The sequence below is a fragment of the Mus pahari genome, chromosome 19 (genome assembly GCF_900095145.1).
Source record: "Mus pahari chromosome 19, PAHARI_EIJ_v1.1, whole genome shotgun sequence".
In the NCBI taxonomy this organism is placed as follows: Eukaryota; Metazoa; Chordata; class Mammalia; order Rodentia; family Muridae; genus Mus; species Mus pahari.
In genome coordinates this window covers 83508513-83528848 of record NC_034608.1, presented here as the reverse complement: position 1 = coordinate 83528848, position 20336 = coordinate 83508513, and the positions used below count along the sequence as shown (strand labels likewise).

Here is a 20336-nt window from a genome sequence, read left to right as displayed (position 1 = left end):
ACAGGGGTCTCCCATGTGTCAAGGTTCTTCAGGTATGAAGCAACACCCTTAGTTTCTAGTCTTCTTAGATAGGTATTTCCAAAGTACAGTACAACACCAGCATGGGCGCTCTCTGGGAATCAACTAAATATCCAGGTCTCATTCCAACACCAGGAGCGCAAACCTCAAGCGCAGGTCACAAGCCCTGTCACTTTAGCACCAGGACAGAACCGAAGTCTCAGAACCTCATCTGCTCATTAGACCCGCCTCATGGGGTTGCCATGAGAAAAATATGTGTGAATTACATGGCACTGGGCCTGAAACAGAGTTAACAAATGTTAGAATTATTTTATTATGTAAACCAATAACTGACCTGTGAGAGTACGAGACATTCAGAAGCTAACAGCTGTTTCTATGGTTTGGTGTAACAAAGTTAAATTTCACCCGATTTGTGGTGAACCCACCTCAGCCCCAGCACCCTACCCCAGGCTCCTGTTCTCAGAAAAGCCACCCCAGCAGAGTCTTGAGTCACAGAAGTGTATCCCAGGTAAAAAGCCACTTCAGATCTTGCTTTAAGGGAGGCAGGGTCAGGCTGTGGGAAAGGTCACACAGATAAACCTTACTTCCTTTACTTTTGCTTAAAACCACTGGGGTATTCTTTAGTATTATCTCAAGTTCCAAACTTAATAAGAAGACACACAAAACCATAAGGTGTCAATACAATATTGAATTTCTAACAAAAATTTCTGCTCACCCTGGCCTAGGCAGCATTCCAGAGCCAAACTCTAGGCCACAGCATGTGACTGCTGACTGTAGCCCAGGACATTAACTCGGGTTCTCGGAGGTGTGGAGCTGCCTCCCTCGACAAGCAAGGCTCTGGGCAGCTGGCTGACTTGGAGTTCTGGCTAAAGCATTAGCCCTTGGTCTGCACCAAGTCCTTTCTTTTCATGGGTAACATACCACAAAGCTGCTCTCGATGAAAGGAAAGACCTCACAGTGCTCAAGGTGACCTGGCATGGCACTCACATCTGAACTTGGCATCCATCAGGAATGTAACTGTTAAATATAAACTACTATGTGACCTTTTTACCCCCGGCTTTATTAATGGAATATGGACAATAACACTCAAATCATGAAATCACTTTATTTTTCTTCTGTCTATTCTCCAGCATCGTATTTTAAAGGTACTTGCTGGGGCCCATAAAGACTTTTCAACAGGAAATAAATAAGTGAAATTAAAAAAATAGAAACCCCTACTGACCTTCTATAAATAACCATCATTAAATGTACAACACACTAAACTAATGTGAAGTTAGGGCCAGTCTGAACACAATAGCCTTTGGGTGACACTATTCAAATTATGACAGTTGATTTAGCAGGAAAATACTTTACACCTAAGATCTATGCCTCCATAGGTTAAGACCCAAAACATACACTACAGTGACCTTTGGAAGAAATAAGAATGCCAGTTCTTTTTAGAAAATATCTGCAAAACAACCTAGTCTTTGGCAGCACCTAGGAAACATAATTCTAGTTGCCGTGTGTGTGTGTGTGTGTGTGTGTGTGTGTGAGTGTGTGTGTGTGTGTCTGTCTATGTTTGCACATGTGCATCCTTGATCACAAAGCCAAATACAGGGCAGGGCAGGGGTGCCAGATGGCTGTTAAGCAGTGCTGCATGGCCCCAAGGGCCCAGGAGAGTCCACTGAGCCACACTGACTTCCAGAGGCCCCAGGAGAGAGGAGGATCCCCTGCACTTTGTGGTTCCTGCTATTTCTCGTCCTGACTTTTCAGAGACTATAGAGTACCATGCCTGCAATGGACTCTGAGCAGGGACAGGACAGGCTCAAGTTCAACTGTGCATAAAACGAAAGGTCCAATGTTACCTTGATGTGTAATACTTACCAAAGCAGACCAATAAAAACACACCTGAGGTCATGGAAGACATATTCCATTATGTAAATATATAAATTCCTGCGTTCAATTGTGTTGGATTTTTGCCCCCTTGCCATATGATTAGAAAAATAGAAGACAAATGTACCCTACTTGAAACTAAAAACAAGGTTGTTTTTTTAAAAACTTCAAATCTTTAGTTTTTTTTGGTCTTTTTTGTTTTTTATCTTTAGGGTTTTTATTTACAAAATGGATTGACTCTTGTTTTGTACAAATTAAGAAACCTGAAGTCTTAAGAATAGAAATAACTTCCTACACTCTTGGGATAGATTTTTAAGCAACTAAGGGAGTTAGAACTTGGTGTTTTTCTTCTTCATCAGCCCTGGTCTGACAGTGCTTGTCATGGCTGAGCCGCTGGTGGCCGGGAGGTCTATCAGGTCAGAGTCTGCAGGAGCAAGATCTTCTCATTAATGCAGAAGCGATGCAGTACCACCATCAGGTTCTCACCACAGCGGGAGACCTGGCGTTCCATGGCCAGGCGGAAGTCCTCCTTTACACCTTTGGTGATGCCTCGAGTGACTGTGTGGTGCCTGAGGTCAGCGAAAGGGAAACAGAAGAGACCACGGTTACCAGCAGCACCACAACCTAGTGTTACCTGGGTAGGAGTCAGCCTGCCTCATAGCTAAGTATAGTTTAAACCAAACTTAAAAAAGAGAAGCTGCGACCAGATAACCACTCCTGAACATTCATCTCAGCCTCCACGCTAGGCAGATGTCTTTCCTGTCCTAGACTGGGTCACTTCACACAGCCAAATGGTAAGTGCAGTGTCACCTGCTTTGCCTCGGAACTCCTGAAGCTCACACAATGCAGTGCCCTGGGGAGCTTTGGGTTCCACCTTCACCGGCCTCTCTGTGCCGGACGCCAGGCCACAGAGCAGAGAGACAACAGGAGGAAGAGGGAAGCAGGCCCCAGTCACCAAGGAGCTCTCTGGCAGGCCTTCCACGGCTGCTAGGCGCAGAGAAGCTCAGGCCTCCACACAGCCGCTGGGGTCCCCCGGTGCAGGCCTAGCCCCAGGGAGCCAGGGCAGGGCAGGTCCTTAGAGTGCCATGTCCATCCAGACTTTTGTCCTGAGACAGAACCATGCCACAGGTTGGAAGGTACAACCACTGCCTGTGAGGTTCTACGGAGAGGAGAGCTATCCATGTGCTTGCTCATCTGGGGGTGGGTTAAGTGGGAGCAAAAGCCAAGAGGTGTCTAACTGTGCCCCAAGAGCCGTGCGTTAGGACGGGAAAGGACAAACAGAACCCCAGAAATAAGGACAACAAAATGAACAGAGGAAAAGAAAAGTCCAGCAAAATTCAGTGGACTCGACCACAAACAGGAGGTTTGGCTGCTAGTTTGGGAATGTGACAATTTCAGACAAACAAATGCTACCTCTGTTTCCCGCCCATCCCGACTCTCCTCCAAGTCACAAAGTTCAACTAGTGAGAAAACTGAGGCTGCAGCTAGCACGCTAAACGCTTGTGCTTCTATACCGCGTTATTATGTAGAGAGTGAGCAGGAGTCACTCCCTGGCAGCGGCAGGGCACTGCAGCAGTAACACTGGTCGTGTCTAAATCTAGTGAAACCACTCTGAAACAACCCAGGCATTTTAAAGGGCTTCTGGGAAGACAGCAGGGCCACGAGGAAACATGGTAGTGCACGGACCTTTCAAGTCTGGCTGGCTAACTCAGCTAGGTGTCTCTGAGGGTTGAAGGTCTGGCTCCTGCTGGGCACAGACTGATGGTGCACACTGCCTTGAGATAGTTCTAACTTGGGTCCCTGGGCTGCAACCCAAAACTGAGCCAAGTACAAGTTATAATTATCTGCAGGCCGTATGACAGAGGACATGTTCCCCCCTAATACTATAAAACACACAATTAAATATCTGCTTGTCGTGGCCCTGTGGGATTGTTTCCACACATTAACAGCAACACAACTCAATATATATACATCAGAGCCTCTATGCAAGTCTGGATGATGTCAACTACAGTCATGCTCCACACGCGTTGACTGACTGCATTGGTCCCTACAGCCTGGGTATGTAGCATGTAGGTCTGAGTAAGTGTACAGCATGATGGCCATGCAACAGCACAGTGTGCAGCATGCGTGTCCCTGCTGTCAAGTGGCACAGAGACATAGCTAGGTCTTGTGGCTTAAGAACAGGAGAATCTAGCCAAATAAACGGCATCTTTTTAGCTTACTTACTAAATATTGCCAGCTCAGAAAGTAAAGGTCTGAAACTCTAAGGCAGGGAGGGAAACACTGTGAATGTCTGTTCAGAGCAAAGAAGTCACCGATATGTAAATCTACAATCAAAGTGTACTTGTGGCACATGTATGTCAAGGTCCTTGAATACCCATGACCCAAACCCTTGCATTTTGTAAAACAGAATCGCAGCTTAGCGCATCCTCTAATACTCATTCAGTCTAATATAGTTTTTACCAAACAGGTTTCCCTCCCCAGATCCATAATGATTTTTAAATTCAACACAAACACACTGGCAACTCATGGAAAAAAAATTAAACATGTTACAATATTTACAACCAGATGGTTTGCCGAGGGATGCAGAACAAATTAAAAACAAATAAATAAAGCATGAAAAAGAGCACTGAGGGACAAAGAGCTGAAAACCATGGGCGGGAAAACATGTGACAAACAGCACACTATGAGCAGGTGTTTTTCCACTTGGTACCTGTCAGCAGTCTGTATGCTGGGCTGAAGCACAGGTAAGAATTCCTGCTGCAGCAACCCCATGGGAGGGCTAGAAGGCCTTTAAAAAACAGCAAACAGCGGCATTCAAACACCCACACCAGCTCACCCTGCACTGCAAAAACAACACTCCAGAGAAGGTACACGAGACTGGAAGCGGACTGTACAGAAACTTTAACCTCCACAAGCCCCCGGCCGGGGCATGTCTTCAAGGGACTGGGAAAAGCTGAGGGCCCCACCGCACCCGCTGCTGGTGCCAGTCTAGAGGCGTCTTGGCTGCTGGTCCCAGAGCTCTGCCCACTTGTGATTTGGATCAGTGAAGAGGGGGAGCTGAGATAGTAGTGGGGAGGGTAACTTCTGAGAAGATCTGATTCAAAATTGAGCCTCTTCCCTCACTTGTCTCATGCTCACGCACCTCAGAATTATACCTGGAGACGCCAGCTAGCCACCTCTGGCAGGACTGAGGCCCTGAGCTGAAAGGCCCTTCTAAAAAGGACTCAGAAGAGCTGGCAATGCTTTCAGTAAAGAAAGGGTGAGTTTCAGATTGGGGGTGGGGAGCAAGGCTGGGACCCATGGTTTTGCAGAATTCTGTAATAAAAATTTAGCACATTAGCTGGTAATCACCCCAGAGAATATCTTTTTTCCATTTTGATCCAGTCTAATGCAACTATGGTACGGTGAATATCAGCATAGAAACATTTCTCTGATTTAACACAAATGAGAACAACATATCTATATAACAAATGAAGAACTGATGCCTCCTTGTGGCCTGGCACCAAGTGCCTGGTGTTTGTACTGTACCTGCTGGCATCCGAGATGCTACAACTAGGACGGACTCACAACCTTACCCCAAGGGGAGGAGAGGTACACTGCTCACAACATCTCTGCCACTCATCTGGAGGGACCACCCAAAAGGTCTGCAATGGCTTCAGAGAATTTGTTTGGAACCCAAAGGGAAAAGGAATATAGATAGTTTTATTCAAGAGTCTAATCGCACCTCATTCAGTCAAAGCTCTGTCTTAAGCAGTTTGATTCTCTTGGTGTCACTTAGGTAGAGATTATCTAAAATACAGATTTCAAATTCATATTGAAACTCACAGAGAACATTCCTACAAGGTCAGATCGCTAGTTAACAATCCCTAGGCCTCTGTCCAAGTCAAGTCAACTGTGGGTCTTTAGGAGGCTTATCTTCTGTAGAAAGTTCAAGGAAACGTTGGTTGATCAAAGTGGGAGAGCCTTGAAAAGCAAGACAGAGGCCTCCTTGTACAAGTAACTTTTCCAGTGACATTATCTGGGCAGTTGATATGTCCTCACTTTAAATTCCAAGTCCTAGGGACTATTTGCAGGTTAACACTGTTCAAACCAAGAGAATATGGGGAAAGCAGAAAGGCCCAGTACAGTGAGGCCGAGTTCAACTGCTGAGGTCTGTAGAGTCATTCCCTCACTCTGCCTCTGACATTCTTTTGGTCATGTGGCAACCATCTGCAGATTGACCCGTGGTAGGGACACTTGGGCTCTAGGACCATCCATAGTATGGCATTTTGAATGGTGGGTTATTGATGAACTAAAAAACCTTGCCAAAGATATGTCAGCATAGTCAATTTCAGAACCTAGAAGTCCCTACAGAATAGGGGTTACCTGGGTTTCCATATATACAAGCAACCTGTTCTTACATGTGGTTAACAACACTTGGGACCATGTAGTTATGTCCCCCATGACTTTGGCTCATAATCAAAGTAGTAAATGGACAAGGGGAGAGGAAGTGTCTAGGACAATCTAGACAAATTAAGCAATCTAATCTACAAAGGTCCTCATTAAAGATTTCCTTCGTTCCTTATAGGAACTGTTTAAGGCATGTAATATCATTTGTAGGATGGGGAGGGGAGCTCCCAGCCTTCTTTCTGTTCTTTAGGACAGATTCTACTGGGCCCTACTCTTGCTATGCCACAATAAGGAAGGGATGCTCACTATGGGACAAATTCCTAAGTTACAGAAACCCAACATAAGCATTTCTTTCTTACCTCTATCCTCCAACACCCCTAAGACTCTACCAAGACAGAGCGAAGGAAGGACTTTTGCTTTCAATAATTAAAAACTTGCTTCAGCCAAAACTAAAGGACAAAGCAGGTTTCCAGTCTCAGCAACGCACTCTTCCTGTCTGGGCCCAGTCTCTTGGTTTAACTCTGACACTGACTTACAAACACAGAGTATGCAGGAAGTGAAGAAGCAAGTCAGTACGTGGCGCTTACAGTGGGGAGGATCTATTAGCCAAACTGCAGTGCGGACCGGGGAAAGAAGCAGGATTTATGAGCTATTTAAATATCGTGAGTGGTCACTAACTCGATGTTTTCATCTACGATAACCTGGGTTTCTGCAGTAGCATAAGGGTTCAAGGGCATACTGGGGATGCACTTCCACGACCATTTTGGGGGAGCAGGTGTGTTTTAGAGGCACTAGAACCAGCTAATTTGCTTTGTACTGCACAAGCAATGAGGAAGCTCAGAAAAGCTTAAGACAGTTTCTAAATGAAACTTGTAAATCCTCCCAATCCAGTACAATGTCAAGCACAGCTGCTTTCAATTAAATCAGAAATGAATACTAAAGTTCGGAAAGGAAAAGACATATAGAAATGTCTGTCTAGTAAAAAAATTTCCAAAGTAACAAAAATATCCCAATTTAAGCAACACTTTCCCCCCAGAGAAATGCATGTCTTTAAGATACCCAGACAAGTAGACCCTTGAAAACTGAGACCAGTTTGGAATCCTTTCCATTAAATTTCTGAAAGGTACAGAAATTTACAAATAAGTCATGCAGCACATGAAAGGTGAGCTTCGAAGAACAAAAGATCATCTGCTTACTTGATCAGCATTCCTTGATTTGGGAGTAATTCCAGATGAATCTTCCCTCCTTCTTGGGTTCGTAAATAAGCAAATTCCTCCAGCATATCAATGTCTGCGGGTCACATTCAGGCCAACCAACGGGTAACATGCTGCCCTGTTCTCCCAAGTGAGGAAATGGCTCTCAGCAGATAAAGAGCCTGCTTATCACCCTCCAATTAAGACCCACAGTCGGTTCCTGATCCAGCTGCTGACTTTCACATTAACCAAACTGCCCTATGAAAAGAAGCTCATTGCACAAGAGGTGCCAGGCTGGGGTGGTGACATCACTCAGCGACATGGGCGAGACTCATGTCTTGCGTGGACTGCATGAGCTCAAGCTTCAGACAAACAAACTGGAGAGCATTAGCACATGGGCTTCCCGGAGAGTCAAGCAAACAGATTCCACATGGCCATATGAGCCATTTCTTAGTTAAAATGACAAGAGACAGCGGATAGGACGAGTTAAGAGGATACTTGCTGACAGAAATGAGTTAGACAAAGATTATTTCTTCAGACCCAGGAGACAGGTCTTTCAGATGTCTGAGAATCAGAGAATTGCATGCACAATGTTAGATGATGCATTCTTCTGGGGAAAGTTATATAACTTTCATTAGTCTTTTAAAAAAAATACTAAAACCCGCTGATCAGGCACTGGGACATAGGAGGTACACACACCCTGCAACTTGAGAGGTTGTACTATGGAAAGCAAAGAAATGAAAGCAACCAACCCAGAGTGTTGCCTCCATTCAAAGGCTGTCTTCCCTTACAAACATGTGAAGTCAAGTGCTGCCCGCCTCATTCGCTTAACCTTTGGCAGCTCTGGTGGTGCAGGCCCAGGGCTAACACCTGATCCCAAGGCCAGCCTCTGTCCCAGGGGAGACCACTGGGACACTCTTTCCACAGAGAAAACCCGAGGTCTATGCTAAACCAACTGCTTTGGGCCAGCCAAGAACTCACAGGCTATTTTAACTGTGGGCATCTTGGCTGCCTTACTGGGAGCGAACAACAAACAGGCCCCCAACTGTCCTGACTCCTTGAACTCTAGCTTTGAAACTTCACTTGACTTTTACAAAGCAACTGCCACAGCTCCATTTCTAATTCATACTCTTCTTCCTTTCCCCACAAATAGTAAAAGCTCAACGGGTCCTAGTGGACGATGCCCCTGTGCTAAACATTCAAAAGCCGTTGTGCTTATTAGTCCAGATGAAGGATACTTGTAACATAGCTGAAGAAGTTCTCATACTGGAAATTTCCTTGCTGGCAAATCTTACTGATGGCTTTCAGGAAAAGGCTCTCTCCCCGTGGCCACTCCTGCTGGAGCAGTACAATCACATGGCCCAGCGCCATGTCGTCTCTGCTGTCTGTAAAAGCTCTCAGCTGCAAGACAAAGGTTCATATAGAAGAAATAAATCCAGGAAATCCAGGTTATACCAAGTATCACCTCCTAAAAGGGGCTCCATATGTCAGTATATGCTAGAAACCATTATTATTAAGACTATAAAACTGTTGCCATTGGACACCACACTCTCCTAAGGAGGGTGGATTCTAAAGAAGCCCAGGCCCCCTCTGAGGACTGCACACAGCAGGTGACAAGTTTTTAGACCAAAGTTGGACACGAATAGGTAACCTGGGAGGTTGTGAGTTGGAGAATCAGGGAGAGTGAAGGCTGAGTGTTTCTATACAGTGAAGAGAACAGGAATTTTTTGTTACTGTTTCGTTCTTGTCCTGTGTATTTGAGACAGGGTCTCGGGTATCATAGGATGGCCTTACATTTGTTAGACAGCTGAGGATATGCTTAATCTTTTGATCTTCCCAAGTGCTGGGATTATAGGTATATATTACTACTATGCCCAGCTTATGCAGTGGCAGAAATTGAACCCAGGGCTCATGGATGCTGGGCAGGCACGCCATCAACTAAGCCTTCTCCTCAACCTTAGAGGTGTCTTCTAAGGGGACAACTGTGAGTGGAAAGATGGGTAAGAAACCATCACAGAAGGGCTGGAGATGATGGAGTTTGGAAAAAGGAAAGACAGCAAGCAATAAAGTGTAAGCTACAGATAAGACCAAAGGTTCGGCTTGACATGACCAGGTGCATAGAATCACACTTCAGAGGACTTCTCTGGTTCCAGGCAGCTATAGCGCTTGGTTAGTGTGGGATTACTGCATAAAGCAGCAATCTGTACTGTTGCCTTTTGCACACAAGCCTACTGAAAAGGCTCTAATCTGACCCCAAGGCTCTATTCCACTGTAGCCAAGGGTTGTGGTACCTTCAAGAGTCTTGGAGCCTTTCCAGTGCTACTGAGCCTTTGATGGTACTGAAAGCCTTTGATGGTGCTGACCCTCATGTCTAAAAGAATTAACTCCTCATACACTGGCGACCCCAATATTTATATTGCCTTCTTCTTTAGTTAATACATTCTGACATACACAACATCAACAATTTTACCATAACAAGCAAGAGGATCTGCTTGTCTTCCCTACTATTTATTACCCATATATTCCTCAAGCACAGGGCTTATTTTCTCCTTACCTAACCTACTTGTTAATTTCCAGCCCACAAGCTTTTCTTATCTGCCTTGTAAAAGTATAAAACAGTATGAACAGAGCTCTTAACTCATGCCAGTTTATCAGGAGTATTTCAAAGGGAATGTGCTTCCTGATGACCCCGTTTTAAACTCACCTTAAAGCAGGCTAGCATCAAGTGCAGGCAGTACGGCATAATAGCCTTACTGGTACACGGTAGAAGCTTCAGATCCAAACCTACCACAAGGCCAGACTGTTAGTGAGCCAAAGACAACAGTTCTGACAAACAGACGTTTCACATGCTCCCTCAGTAAGATAAAAAAGTCACAGAATTTGAGACACAGCAGACAACAATTAATTTTGTAATGATGACAATGGTTTTTTATTTCCAGAGTTCATTTCTCAATTTTCTTTCCTATTCTATTAAATAATTATATTTTTCTATCAAATAATTATAATTTCAAATATGTACAATGATCTATAAAGGGAATCTCACAAACCCAATGTGCTTGGCACTCAGCTTCTGTGCGTGTATAAATATTTAGCCTGCACATATGTACGTGAACCACGTGTTCGGTACCTGTGGAGGTTAGACAGGGTGCTGGATCTCCTGGAGCTGACATTACAGATAACTATAAGCTGCCATGTAGGTGCTGGGAACATAACCTAGGTCATCTGCCAGAGCGCTGAGCCATCTCTCCAGGCCCTGGTCTTTCAGTTTTATAAAATGCTAACATCTGGCTTTAAGTTTTAAAGATTTTAAAACAAATTATGACAAAACCGTAGGGGCTTCTCATACTGTCTTGTCTTCTCCTGTTCCAGGGGTAGACGCAATTCTGAATGTGGTGACTATCACTTCTATGCAGTCTGCACGTTCTTGCAACTCCTATGTAATCTGGATGCTTCTGCACAATGTTTGTATTTACAAACAACACACGGAACTGTCAGGCATGTTTTCAGTCTACTATGTCATGTGGCATCATAACATATGTATCTTCTGCACACCAGCTTCTGTATTGTATGTTCTGTGTTTCAGGTTTGACAACAAGGAATTTCAGGATTACAAGGTATTCTATTGTTTACACATTAATAAAAGGGAGTCATTCGGTCATAGATATCATACCTGGTTCATGGGATTTCTCAGTTTTCACTAATAAACACAATGTTTGCTCGAACACATTTACAGATGACTTCATGTGTACTTGTAAGAAAAATTTTAAGCAATGACTTTCAAATCAAGATCTCAATCTTCTTCATTATGGCCTGTGCTCTTTAAATCTTCCCCCGCTCAGAGGCAAGAAATAGCAAGAAGGAAATGTCTTTTTATACATAGGGATCCTATATAACACATGATATCTCTAAAATGAAACATTCATCATTTTCAGTATTTATCCTTTGTACTTGAGGGGCAAGAATATTCCATTCCAGAAAAAAAAAAAAATAGCACTTCTCTTCGGAACTCAAGACTCGGTTTGGAACCATGAGCAGGGTGACCAGGCACTCATCCTGGCAAAGCCGTCTATTCTCTATTCTCTCACTTTCCGAAGTGCAGGGACCATGTGCTCTGTCACCCCGTCTCGGGAGCAGTGCTGAACAGTCTTGGTTTCTGCAGTCTGGTTCCTGCAGAACCGTACTTCACCATGCCAGTCCCAAATGCTCAGGCCACTGACAGGCCGGGCAGCTTTTCAAACGGTCTGTGTGTACTTGCACTTGTCTCTGCTGTCCACACTTCTGTTCCTTATTCTCCATGGACACACTGGCTGGCTGGTTTGTACTGACCTGAGGGGTCTTACTGAAACTTCTAGGTGCCACATTTTTACTGTCTTTAGATGCTGTATAATCTTTGTCAGTTCGTGGGTTACCTTCTCATTGTGACCTGGTGGCATTTTCAATTTAAGTTTAATATGACCACATTTACTAACGCCTCCTAACGGTCTGCATTCTTTGTAATCTAGGTCCTTCTCTAGCTAGAAGGCATTTAGATTTTCTTTCAGAATTTCTTCTAAAAGTTTGTAAGTTTAAATTTACATGTAAAATTTAGAACTGAAAATATTGTGTAGCCTAAAGGTTGGGTCTCATATTTTGCCTTTCACCCACTGAACTGTAATATGACCTGATTTTCAGCTTTCTGTTCAGTTCCATTATTCAACTCCTCCGCCAAGGCTTTAAGTACACTATAGCTTTACAATTGTGATCTTGGTGTCAGGCTGAGCCAAGGCTACCAGCCACATGTGTTTCTGCTCCAGAGACCTGCTTAGTGATAGTCAGGGAGACAGACTGCTTCAAATGTATTCCAAGTCACTTACTCCAGCCCTGTGTGTTCAGGTCTCCCTCTTCCCACTCACTTACTTTGGTATCTTTATTGAGAATCGTTTGACCTGTGTTTGTGTACTTCTATTTTTTAAAATATTTATTTATTTATTTACTTATTTATTTATTGTATATAAGTATGCTGTCATCATGTACACCAGAAGAGGGCATCAGATCCTATTACAGATGGTTGTGAGCCACCAGATAATTGTGAGCTACCACGCAGTTGCTGGGAATTGAAATCAGTACTTTTAACCACTGAGCCATCTCTCCAGTCCATTGGTCTACTTCTTGATCCTCTATTCCTTTGTCTATATTTTACTCCTGCTGTTTTACAAATTTTAGCTAAATAATAAATCTTGTGATTAGCTGACAATGGTTTCTTTTTCAAAATGTTTTTTCACTATTCTGAACTGTACTTCCATATATACAAAATTTCAAAGTTTACACCCAATGTTTTTACTTTTAAAAAATGCCTGCTGGGGTTTTAGTTACAATCATATTGAATCTTGGGGGACAAACAGCAGTCTAACAGGATCAAGTCTGCTGGAGATGGCATCAACACATGGCATCATTTCACATGGCATCATTTCACATGGTGTCATTTCGCATGGCCTCATTTCAAAAGCTAGTTCCCTTCTCTCAGAAGTGTCTCAGATTCAGTGGGGAGGACCTGTGTATCTCTCCATCTACATACTTGATTTTTTAATGTCATTTTAAGCCATAGCCCAACATTCCCATTTTCTAAAAGCTTATCAGCATGCATAAATTTAATTGCTTTTCACACTGAAATGTTCTAGAAATTTTACTTATTAATTTTGGTAGCTTTCAGAAGATGCTCTAGGCTTTTCTGTAAACATAAGCAAGTGTGTGCTGTGAATTAAGAAAGTAGTGTCTGTGGAGAATCTTTTGTTTATGTTTTTAACCTTGGCTGGCCTGGACCTTCTTATGTAGCTCAGGCTGGCCTCCACCTTACAGAGATACCCCCACCTCTGACTCTTGAGTACTGACATTAAGGCATGCACCACTACCCAAAGCTGGGGAATCTTTAAAAATCGTGTGCCATCATTCTTCTTGTCGTCTGATGGATGGACTAGCACTTACTGCCTGGTGAACTTTAGTGGTGAGAAACAAACTTTTGTATTGGAAGGAAGCATTCAAAATTTTATAGTTAAAGGTGGTACCAGAGAAATTCCCTCCTCTGCCTAGTTTGCCAAAATTGTTTTTTTTTTTTTTAATCTTTAAAAATATATATATATATATATATATTTATTTATTTATTTTCTGTATATGAGTACCCTGTAGCTGTACAGATGGTTGTGAGCCATAATGTGGTTGCTGGGAATTGAACTCAGGACCTCTGCTTGCTCTGGCCCTGCTCGCTCTGGACCAAAGATTTATTTATTATTATATGTCAATACACTATAGCTGTTTTCAGACACACTGGAAGAGGGCATCAGATCTCCTTTCAGATGGCTGTAAGCCACCATGTGGTTGCTGGGATTTGAACTCAGGACCTTTGGAAGAGCAGTTAGTGCTTTTAATGGCTGAGCCATCTCTCCAGCTCACTAAAATTGTTTAAAATTACAAATTAGCACTAAACTTTTCATCTGTAAAGACAATTATGCCCTTTCTCCTGCAGTCTGTTAAGCAGGGAATCAGTGCTGTACTGTTATGCCTTATGGTCCACTGGGCCTGAGGAGTCACTGTTGGCTGCTGCTCATCTGACCTGTTCATAGTCCATAGAGTCCAACATCTGCTCACGCCTGTACATACCCAACATCTGCATCTGTCCCTAACGGAGACTGACCTGTAGTACTCACTCACAGAGTGAGTGAGTTGTTTGGTTAGTCTTAATGAATGAGTCCAGAACCATGCCCTACTCTGTGAAAGAGCTTTTAGTGCTATTTCTCCTTAAATTTTTTTTTTTTTTTTTTTTTTTTTTGAGACAGGGTTTCTCTGTGATAGTCCTGGAACTCACTCTGTAGACCAGGCTGGCCTCAAAGTCAGAAATCCGCCTGCCTCTGCCTCCCAAGTGCTGGGATTAAAGGTGTGCACCACCACTGCCAGACTTAAATTCTTGATAAAAAGTCACCATTAAAACCATTTGAATCTGACATTTTCTTTGTGAAAAGACTTCGTTGTTGTTTTAAATATCAAATTTAATTTCTTTTTGACATAATAACAAATTTCTTTCTATTCCCTTTTGTGTCATGTTTTATAAGTAGTGCATCAAGGAATTTCCTACTGCATCTAAGACTTTTAATTTCTTGGCATAAAGTTGTTCATAGCTTGTTTTACTATCCTTCTGATGTAAGCGGGATGTGTCGTGGTACTGCCTTTATTTCTGATATTAATAATTTGTAGACACCACTTTCTGGGTCAATCTTGTTAGAATGCTATTAATTTTATGCATATTTTCACAGGAACAACTTCTGACTTTACTCATTTTTTTAACTGTATTGATTCTGCTCTAGTTATTATTATTTCCCTCTTCTAATTTCTTTGTATCTAACTTGCATATGCACTTCTAACTTCTTAGGTGGAAATTTATAGGTAGCTACATATTAGTTTATAAGCAATATGGAATCAGGTAAAGCTCAAAATGTCCCCAGAGGAATCTGGTGACAACCCAAGGGACATATTGATAGTCAGACAACACAGGAAAGCTGTCCTTCAGAGATAACAAACTCAGGAAGTGGAAGTCAGGTTTGGAAAAGATTTACAACCAAAAAAGCCCTTAGTTTTCCACAGTCCACTGTGGTGTGGTACCACATCACAGGCCCTGAAACTCTGCGGAAACGCCATGGACAAAGAATAAGACCTCATCATACCTTTTCTACACTTGGGCTTTACTTTGGACGGCTCTTCCTGCGGCTTCCCGCCATCTTGTATGGGGAGCACCATGTAGCACATCAGATCCAGGACTTTCTCACACGTCATCTGCAGGAGACAAGACACAGGTACTCACCCGAAGTGCTAAACTGAAAACAAGACATACAACTGCAAACATTTACAGCAAAGCAGCAGGCAGCACGTGTGCCTGGAGGTTTGTCCTCCCGTGACCATTGCTCAGTGGTCAACAGTGAACACAAAGAAAGCTATAGTCAGAGGAAATGGAGGAGCGATAATCTATTCTTCATTGTTAAAAAATATCCTGACTTTGTATATAAAGCACATATATTGCCTATCTTTAAACTACATAGCAACTATAAAGACAGTTTGGGATATATGATACCTTGTATCAAAAATAGAACAATAAACAAGTAATACTGAATCCCAGTTTCAGTTAAGTTACGCAATAGAAACACCAAGTAAAATAAGATCATTGTGATTTTTAGCAGCAAATTAAGTATCAGGTCTGAGTGGTAAAGTCAAACTCAAGGAAGCATTGACCTGAGAAACCACAATAGGGGAGAGATGTCCCAAGGGGTTCTGGAGCCTTTGACAAGGCCACATGAGCTTCCCAGTACTCACTCTGTACTCCCCCAGAGCAAAGTGACACGTTGCCAGCTGGATGAGCGCCCTCTGGTGTTCTAAAGTCCCCTGTCCTGTGATCTGTGGCTGAGAAAGGGATCCTTGGAGAGCTGCTAAGTGATGCAGACTGGCTATTGCCTTCTTATATTGACCCTTGGAAAGACACAAAGGCAGAAAGTATTGACATTAAAACACACACACACACACACACACACACACACACACACACACACACACACACACACGCGCGCGCGCTTACTTCTGAGTTTATTATACAAGAAGAAACAAGCAATGTAAGGCACTTCCATGATCATCTCTGGAGGAGAGGGGACTCAGGAAGAGAATCTAATCAATGCGAGATGAAGTTTAGAAGCAGCCATCCCTAGGACTCCTAAGGAGATTAGCTCCAGACACCCATGGACATAAAGATATGCTCAAGTCCTTAATGTGAGACACGAAAGTGTTTGCATATAACCTATATACACCCTCATACACTTGCAATTACCACGAGTTTACTAAGATAATTAAAATAAAGGCTACACTATAAAATAATCATAAAGGGGAAAGTCTTCACAGGTTTTAGTAGAGCCACAATTTAGTATTACTTAATAATAATTTAATATTATTATCCACACTTAGTTTAATGTGCAGATGTTGAACTTATAATACTGAGAGGCAACTGTACAAAAACTTTCTGAACTCTTTTTTTTTTTGTTGTTTTTTTGAGACAGGATTTCTCTGTGTAGCCCTGGTTGTCCTGAAACTCACTCTGTAGACCAGGCTGGCCTCGAACTCAGAAATCCGCCTTCCTCTGCCTCCCAAGTGCTGGGTTTAAAGGCGTGCGCCACCACTGCCTGGCTGACTTCCTGAACTCTTAAAAGCAAATAAAGTAACAAACCAGGCTAGAGAATAGCTCAGCTAGGAAAGTGTTTACAGCACAGCATGGAGTCCTCAGTTCGATTCCTAGAACCGGAGTTGAAAAGTTGATCATAGCTACATGCATTCAATGGGAAGAGACAGGTGGATTCCTGGGTCTCTTGGAGCCCTGGGCCAGTGAAAGATCCTGTCTCAGAAATCAAAATGGACGGTCCCTGAGGAGGAGGAACACCCAAGGCTGTTTTCTGCTCTCCACAGGAATGCATGAACACACACACAAATTAGCACAGAATTTGTGACAAAGCACATTTTAGATGTGTCATTTCTACAGAATCAGCTAACTACTTATGAAGAAGAGAAGCAGCCATCTGTCAATGTGAGCATCGGGACAGCAACTGTCTACTTTCCCCATTCTGGTAGCTACAAGAAGTGCAGCAGGCTGGATGGTGGCAGAGCAGAGGATGAAGGGCTTGAGCAGGTCATCTTCTCGTGAAGTAAAAATATTGCTTTTTTCAGTAACCCTTATTCAGATAGACAAACCCTACATGTTCTCTCTCCTATGTGGGTACTGCAGGCAGAGGTCATGAGACTAGAAAGGGGACCACGAGTGAGGGATAAGAAGAGCTGAGGGAGGGAGGGAGGGAGGGAGGGAGGGAAACAGAGTTTTATGGTGACAGAGAGGGGCAAGGGAACAAAGTGGCAGGTGGGCAGTGGAAGAGCAATGCCATAAGGAAACCGAATATTCTGTAAGGTATTTAAAATGGAAAACAATTAGTTACAAACACTGAAAATTACTTATGCCATCTTCAATGTGCATGAGGGCAGAGATTAATATGTATGTGGAGAGTTGTTGCTTCTATACACAGGGACAACAGGAACATGATTGGGCACAGCAAAAGTCATCAAGAAGGTGTCACTGTGAGACACTGGAGATGAAAGTGGACTGTAATCTCACAACCATGGAATGCTCCAAGACATGAGGCAGTGGACTAGCCCCAGGGGAGCAGAGCACACCCTTACACTAAGAGCAGCTTGCAGCACCCCACCCTGCAGACACGCAGCGGGAAATGCTGCCACTCTACCTGGTAGATGATCATATCTGTGAGGAAGATTCTTAGCCACAGCCAGGTGTCCGTCTTCCAAGCCAAACAAATTCTTGTAAATTCTGTGCGAGAATTCAAAAGCAAATTCACCCAAACTGGTAAACACAGAGGCGGCAAAGGGAAAACACACACACTGATAAAAGATGGAGAGTTCCTCTTATAACTGTTCTGGATTTTCTGGTTGGCAGTAAAGCTAGGGACACTTCTTGCTGACATGCAGGGACCCCCAATTTTCACACTGTATTCGCTGAGGTGTGCGTGTCCACCATGGCGAGGTGGGGAGGAGAACACAATGGCAAGACTCGGTTCTCTCCCTTCTCCTTACGGGGCCCAGGCCATCAGGCCGGTCAGCAAGTGCCATTACCCACTGGCTGTATCACCAGCCCATAGGATTTCTGTATGCCAGCATCTATAAGCATGTATTATATGCCAAGAAGTATACTTCCTGTGCAGTCCTCAAATGTCCTATGCAGTTGCACTAGCCCTTTTGTCTTTTTTTAAAAAAGCACAATTTATGACTAAAGAAAGTTTCTTTCAAAATAATCACACACATATCCACAATAATAAATAAAACAAAAGAAACTGAGGCTATCCTCTCTTAGAAAATACAGCACAACCCATCTGACATGGGGATGCCTGGCTATGTGACAGGAGGACAAGGGATGCATGGTCACTGCCTAACAGGAAATTAATGAACCCCCATTTTCACATGAAAGCAAAACATTATTGGCTAGTAAACCCAGACTCTGGAGGATCTGTCAGTTCAAGGCCAGCCCCGTCTACATAGCAAGTTCCAGACCAGCCAGAGCTACATAGTGAGATTCCATCTCAAGAAAGATAATAGGCTCTCTCCACTTTTCCAAGGCAACGGGCTGATGGCAGACAAAACCGCATTGTCTGTAGTCTGCACTGCTGAACACAGGCAGCTCAGGGAGAAGGGAAACAGCACGAAGTAGATAGAAGGAATACAGACACAGGGGGACACCAAACACCATCCCTCCCATCTGACCCAACCCTGATGGCAATGCTCCGTCCGTCTAACAGGGGCTCAGAGACGAGTGGTCACCTGAATAATAGCAGAATAGTCTCCTGACCAAAAACGCATCCTATGCAAGGAAAGGAGTGCCTAGACACTGAGCTATGAGGGGTGACACGGAGAGATCATGTGATGTTGTCGGCAAGGAGCACCAGCTCACCTTTGTCGAGGAATTCCAGAGAGTAGAGTAGCTCCCAGCTCTCCCTGGCCAGTTTGAAGCTCTCCAGTACTTCGATGGAGTTGCTAAGTTCAGCTTTACTGACAACAATGTGCCGATTTCTGCCTTTCGCTGAACACTCTTCGTCATCTGAACTCTGCTTGGGGGACAGCAAGAGTGAGCTTCGTTGAAGTGAAATCAGGCTGAAACATTATTTAGTCTTTGTTCTGAACACTGTCTTCTATGGCTTTTATAGCAAAGGATAATATTACATGTGCACAGCCTTTCTAAATTAACGCTGACCTCTAATGATCAATGTTTGATTTTCATCTTGACATTCTCATGCAGTCAAGTTGTGCCTTTAAAATTGTTTGTTGGTTTCTGAAGAGAAAGTTTTATAAATCCAAAACACATCAACTTAATTAAATTCAAATCAAAGCAGATTCTTACACTGAGAGTGTGTAAGTGGAACTCGCTGTAGTTTCCTTTCCTTAATATGTGACATTGATTTGGTTCCTCAGAACAATGTGTCACACAGTAGAATGAACTGAAGTCCGAGCTTTCTCCCCACGAGTGCCCCTCTTGCTCTGCACACATGTCCAGGCCCACACCCATGCCACCTTCCGCTCTGCTGAGGTGTGAGTCTGGAAGTGATGTACCTACTGAGGAATGTCCTCAGTGATTACAGGAACGATTGCTACCACTCTCCATTTCATTTCACAAAGAAGTAAGAGAGGGGGAGAGAAAGGCCACAGTCACTGGGCGTGGCTAGCCACGCTGCCCAAACAGACAAGGTATAACTGGCTACTGAGCTTCATGCTGTCAAAAATTTCTTCAATCAGTTATCCTACCCAATCACTTTACCAGGTCAATAATCAGGTAAGTGGTCCCTAGCTTCTGGCCACACCAAGATCATTACAGTGTGCACAGAGGTTTCAGTGAAGCGGTCCATTTCTCAGCTGCTCTCACATAAGACGCCCCCCCCCCCCAGCTTCCGTACTTCCTTTCTTTAAAAGTAATAAAAAAAAAACCCATACATACATACATACATGCATACATATTCTCATTATTTTTAGTTATGCGTCTCTGCATTTCGGTGTGTACTTGTGAGTGCCCGGAGTGTTGAATTCCCTGGAGCTAGAGTTACAGACATGTGAGTCACCTGACATGGATAGTAGGATCTAAACTCCGGTCCTCTAGAAGAGCAGCAAGTGCTATTAACCACTGAGCCATTTCTTCAGTCCCAGATGTCTCCTGTCTAAAGGCCTTGCTCTCAACCTGCAGACTTTAGTGTCCTGCTGCTCCTTCCACTTCTCTCTCTCTCTCTCTCTCTCACACACACACACACACACACA

General features: G+C 43.6%; 1 protein-coding gene across 6 annotated transcripts in view; it reads right to left on the bottom strand.

Annotated features, from left to right (window-relative positions):
- Nucleotides 1-1136: 1136 nt before the first annotated feature.
- Ints10 (integrator complex subunit 10) overlaps nucleotides 1137-20336 on the bottom strand; it is a 34537-nt gene continuing 15337 nt past the window's right edge. The window contains exons 10-19 of one of the 6 annotated variants that reach the window (XM_029531881.1): nucleotides 18985-19141; nucleotides 17768-17850; nucleotides 15810-15962; nucleotides 15167-15275; nucleotides 10180-10259; nucleotides 8714-8876; nucleotides 7479-7572; nucleotides 5469-5546; nucleotides 4604-4681; nucleotides 1137-2459 (exon numbers count right to left, since the gene is read on the bottom strand). In XM_029531881.1, coding sequence (XP_029387741.1) covers nucleotides 2303-2459; nucleotides 4604-4681; nucleotides 5469-5546; nucleotides 7479-7572; nucleotides 8714-8876; nucleotides 10180-10259; nucleotides 15167-15275; nucleotides 15810-15962; nucleotides 17768-17850; nucleotides 18985-19141 — 1152 coding nt within the window. In that variant the 3' untranslated portion in view covers nucleotides 1137-2302. The remainder of the gene's footprint in view (nucleotides 2460-4603; nucleotides 4682-5468; nucleotides 5547-7478; nucleotides 7573-8713; nucleotides 8877-10179; nucleotides 10260-15166; nucleotides 15276-15809; nucleotides 15963-17767; nucleotides 17851-18984; nucleotides 19142-20336) is intronic. The other 5 variants (XM_029531882.1, XM_029531883.1, XM_021219305.2 and 2 more) reach the window with 5 other exon arrangements.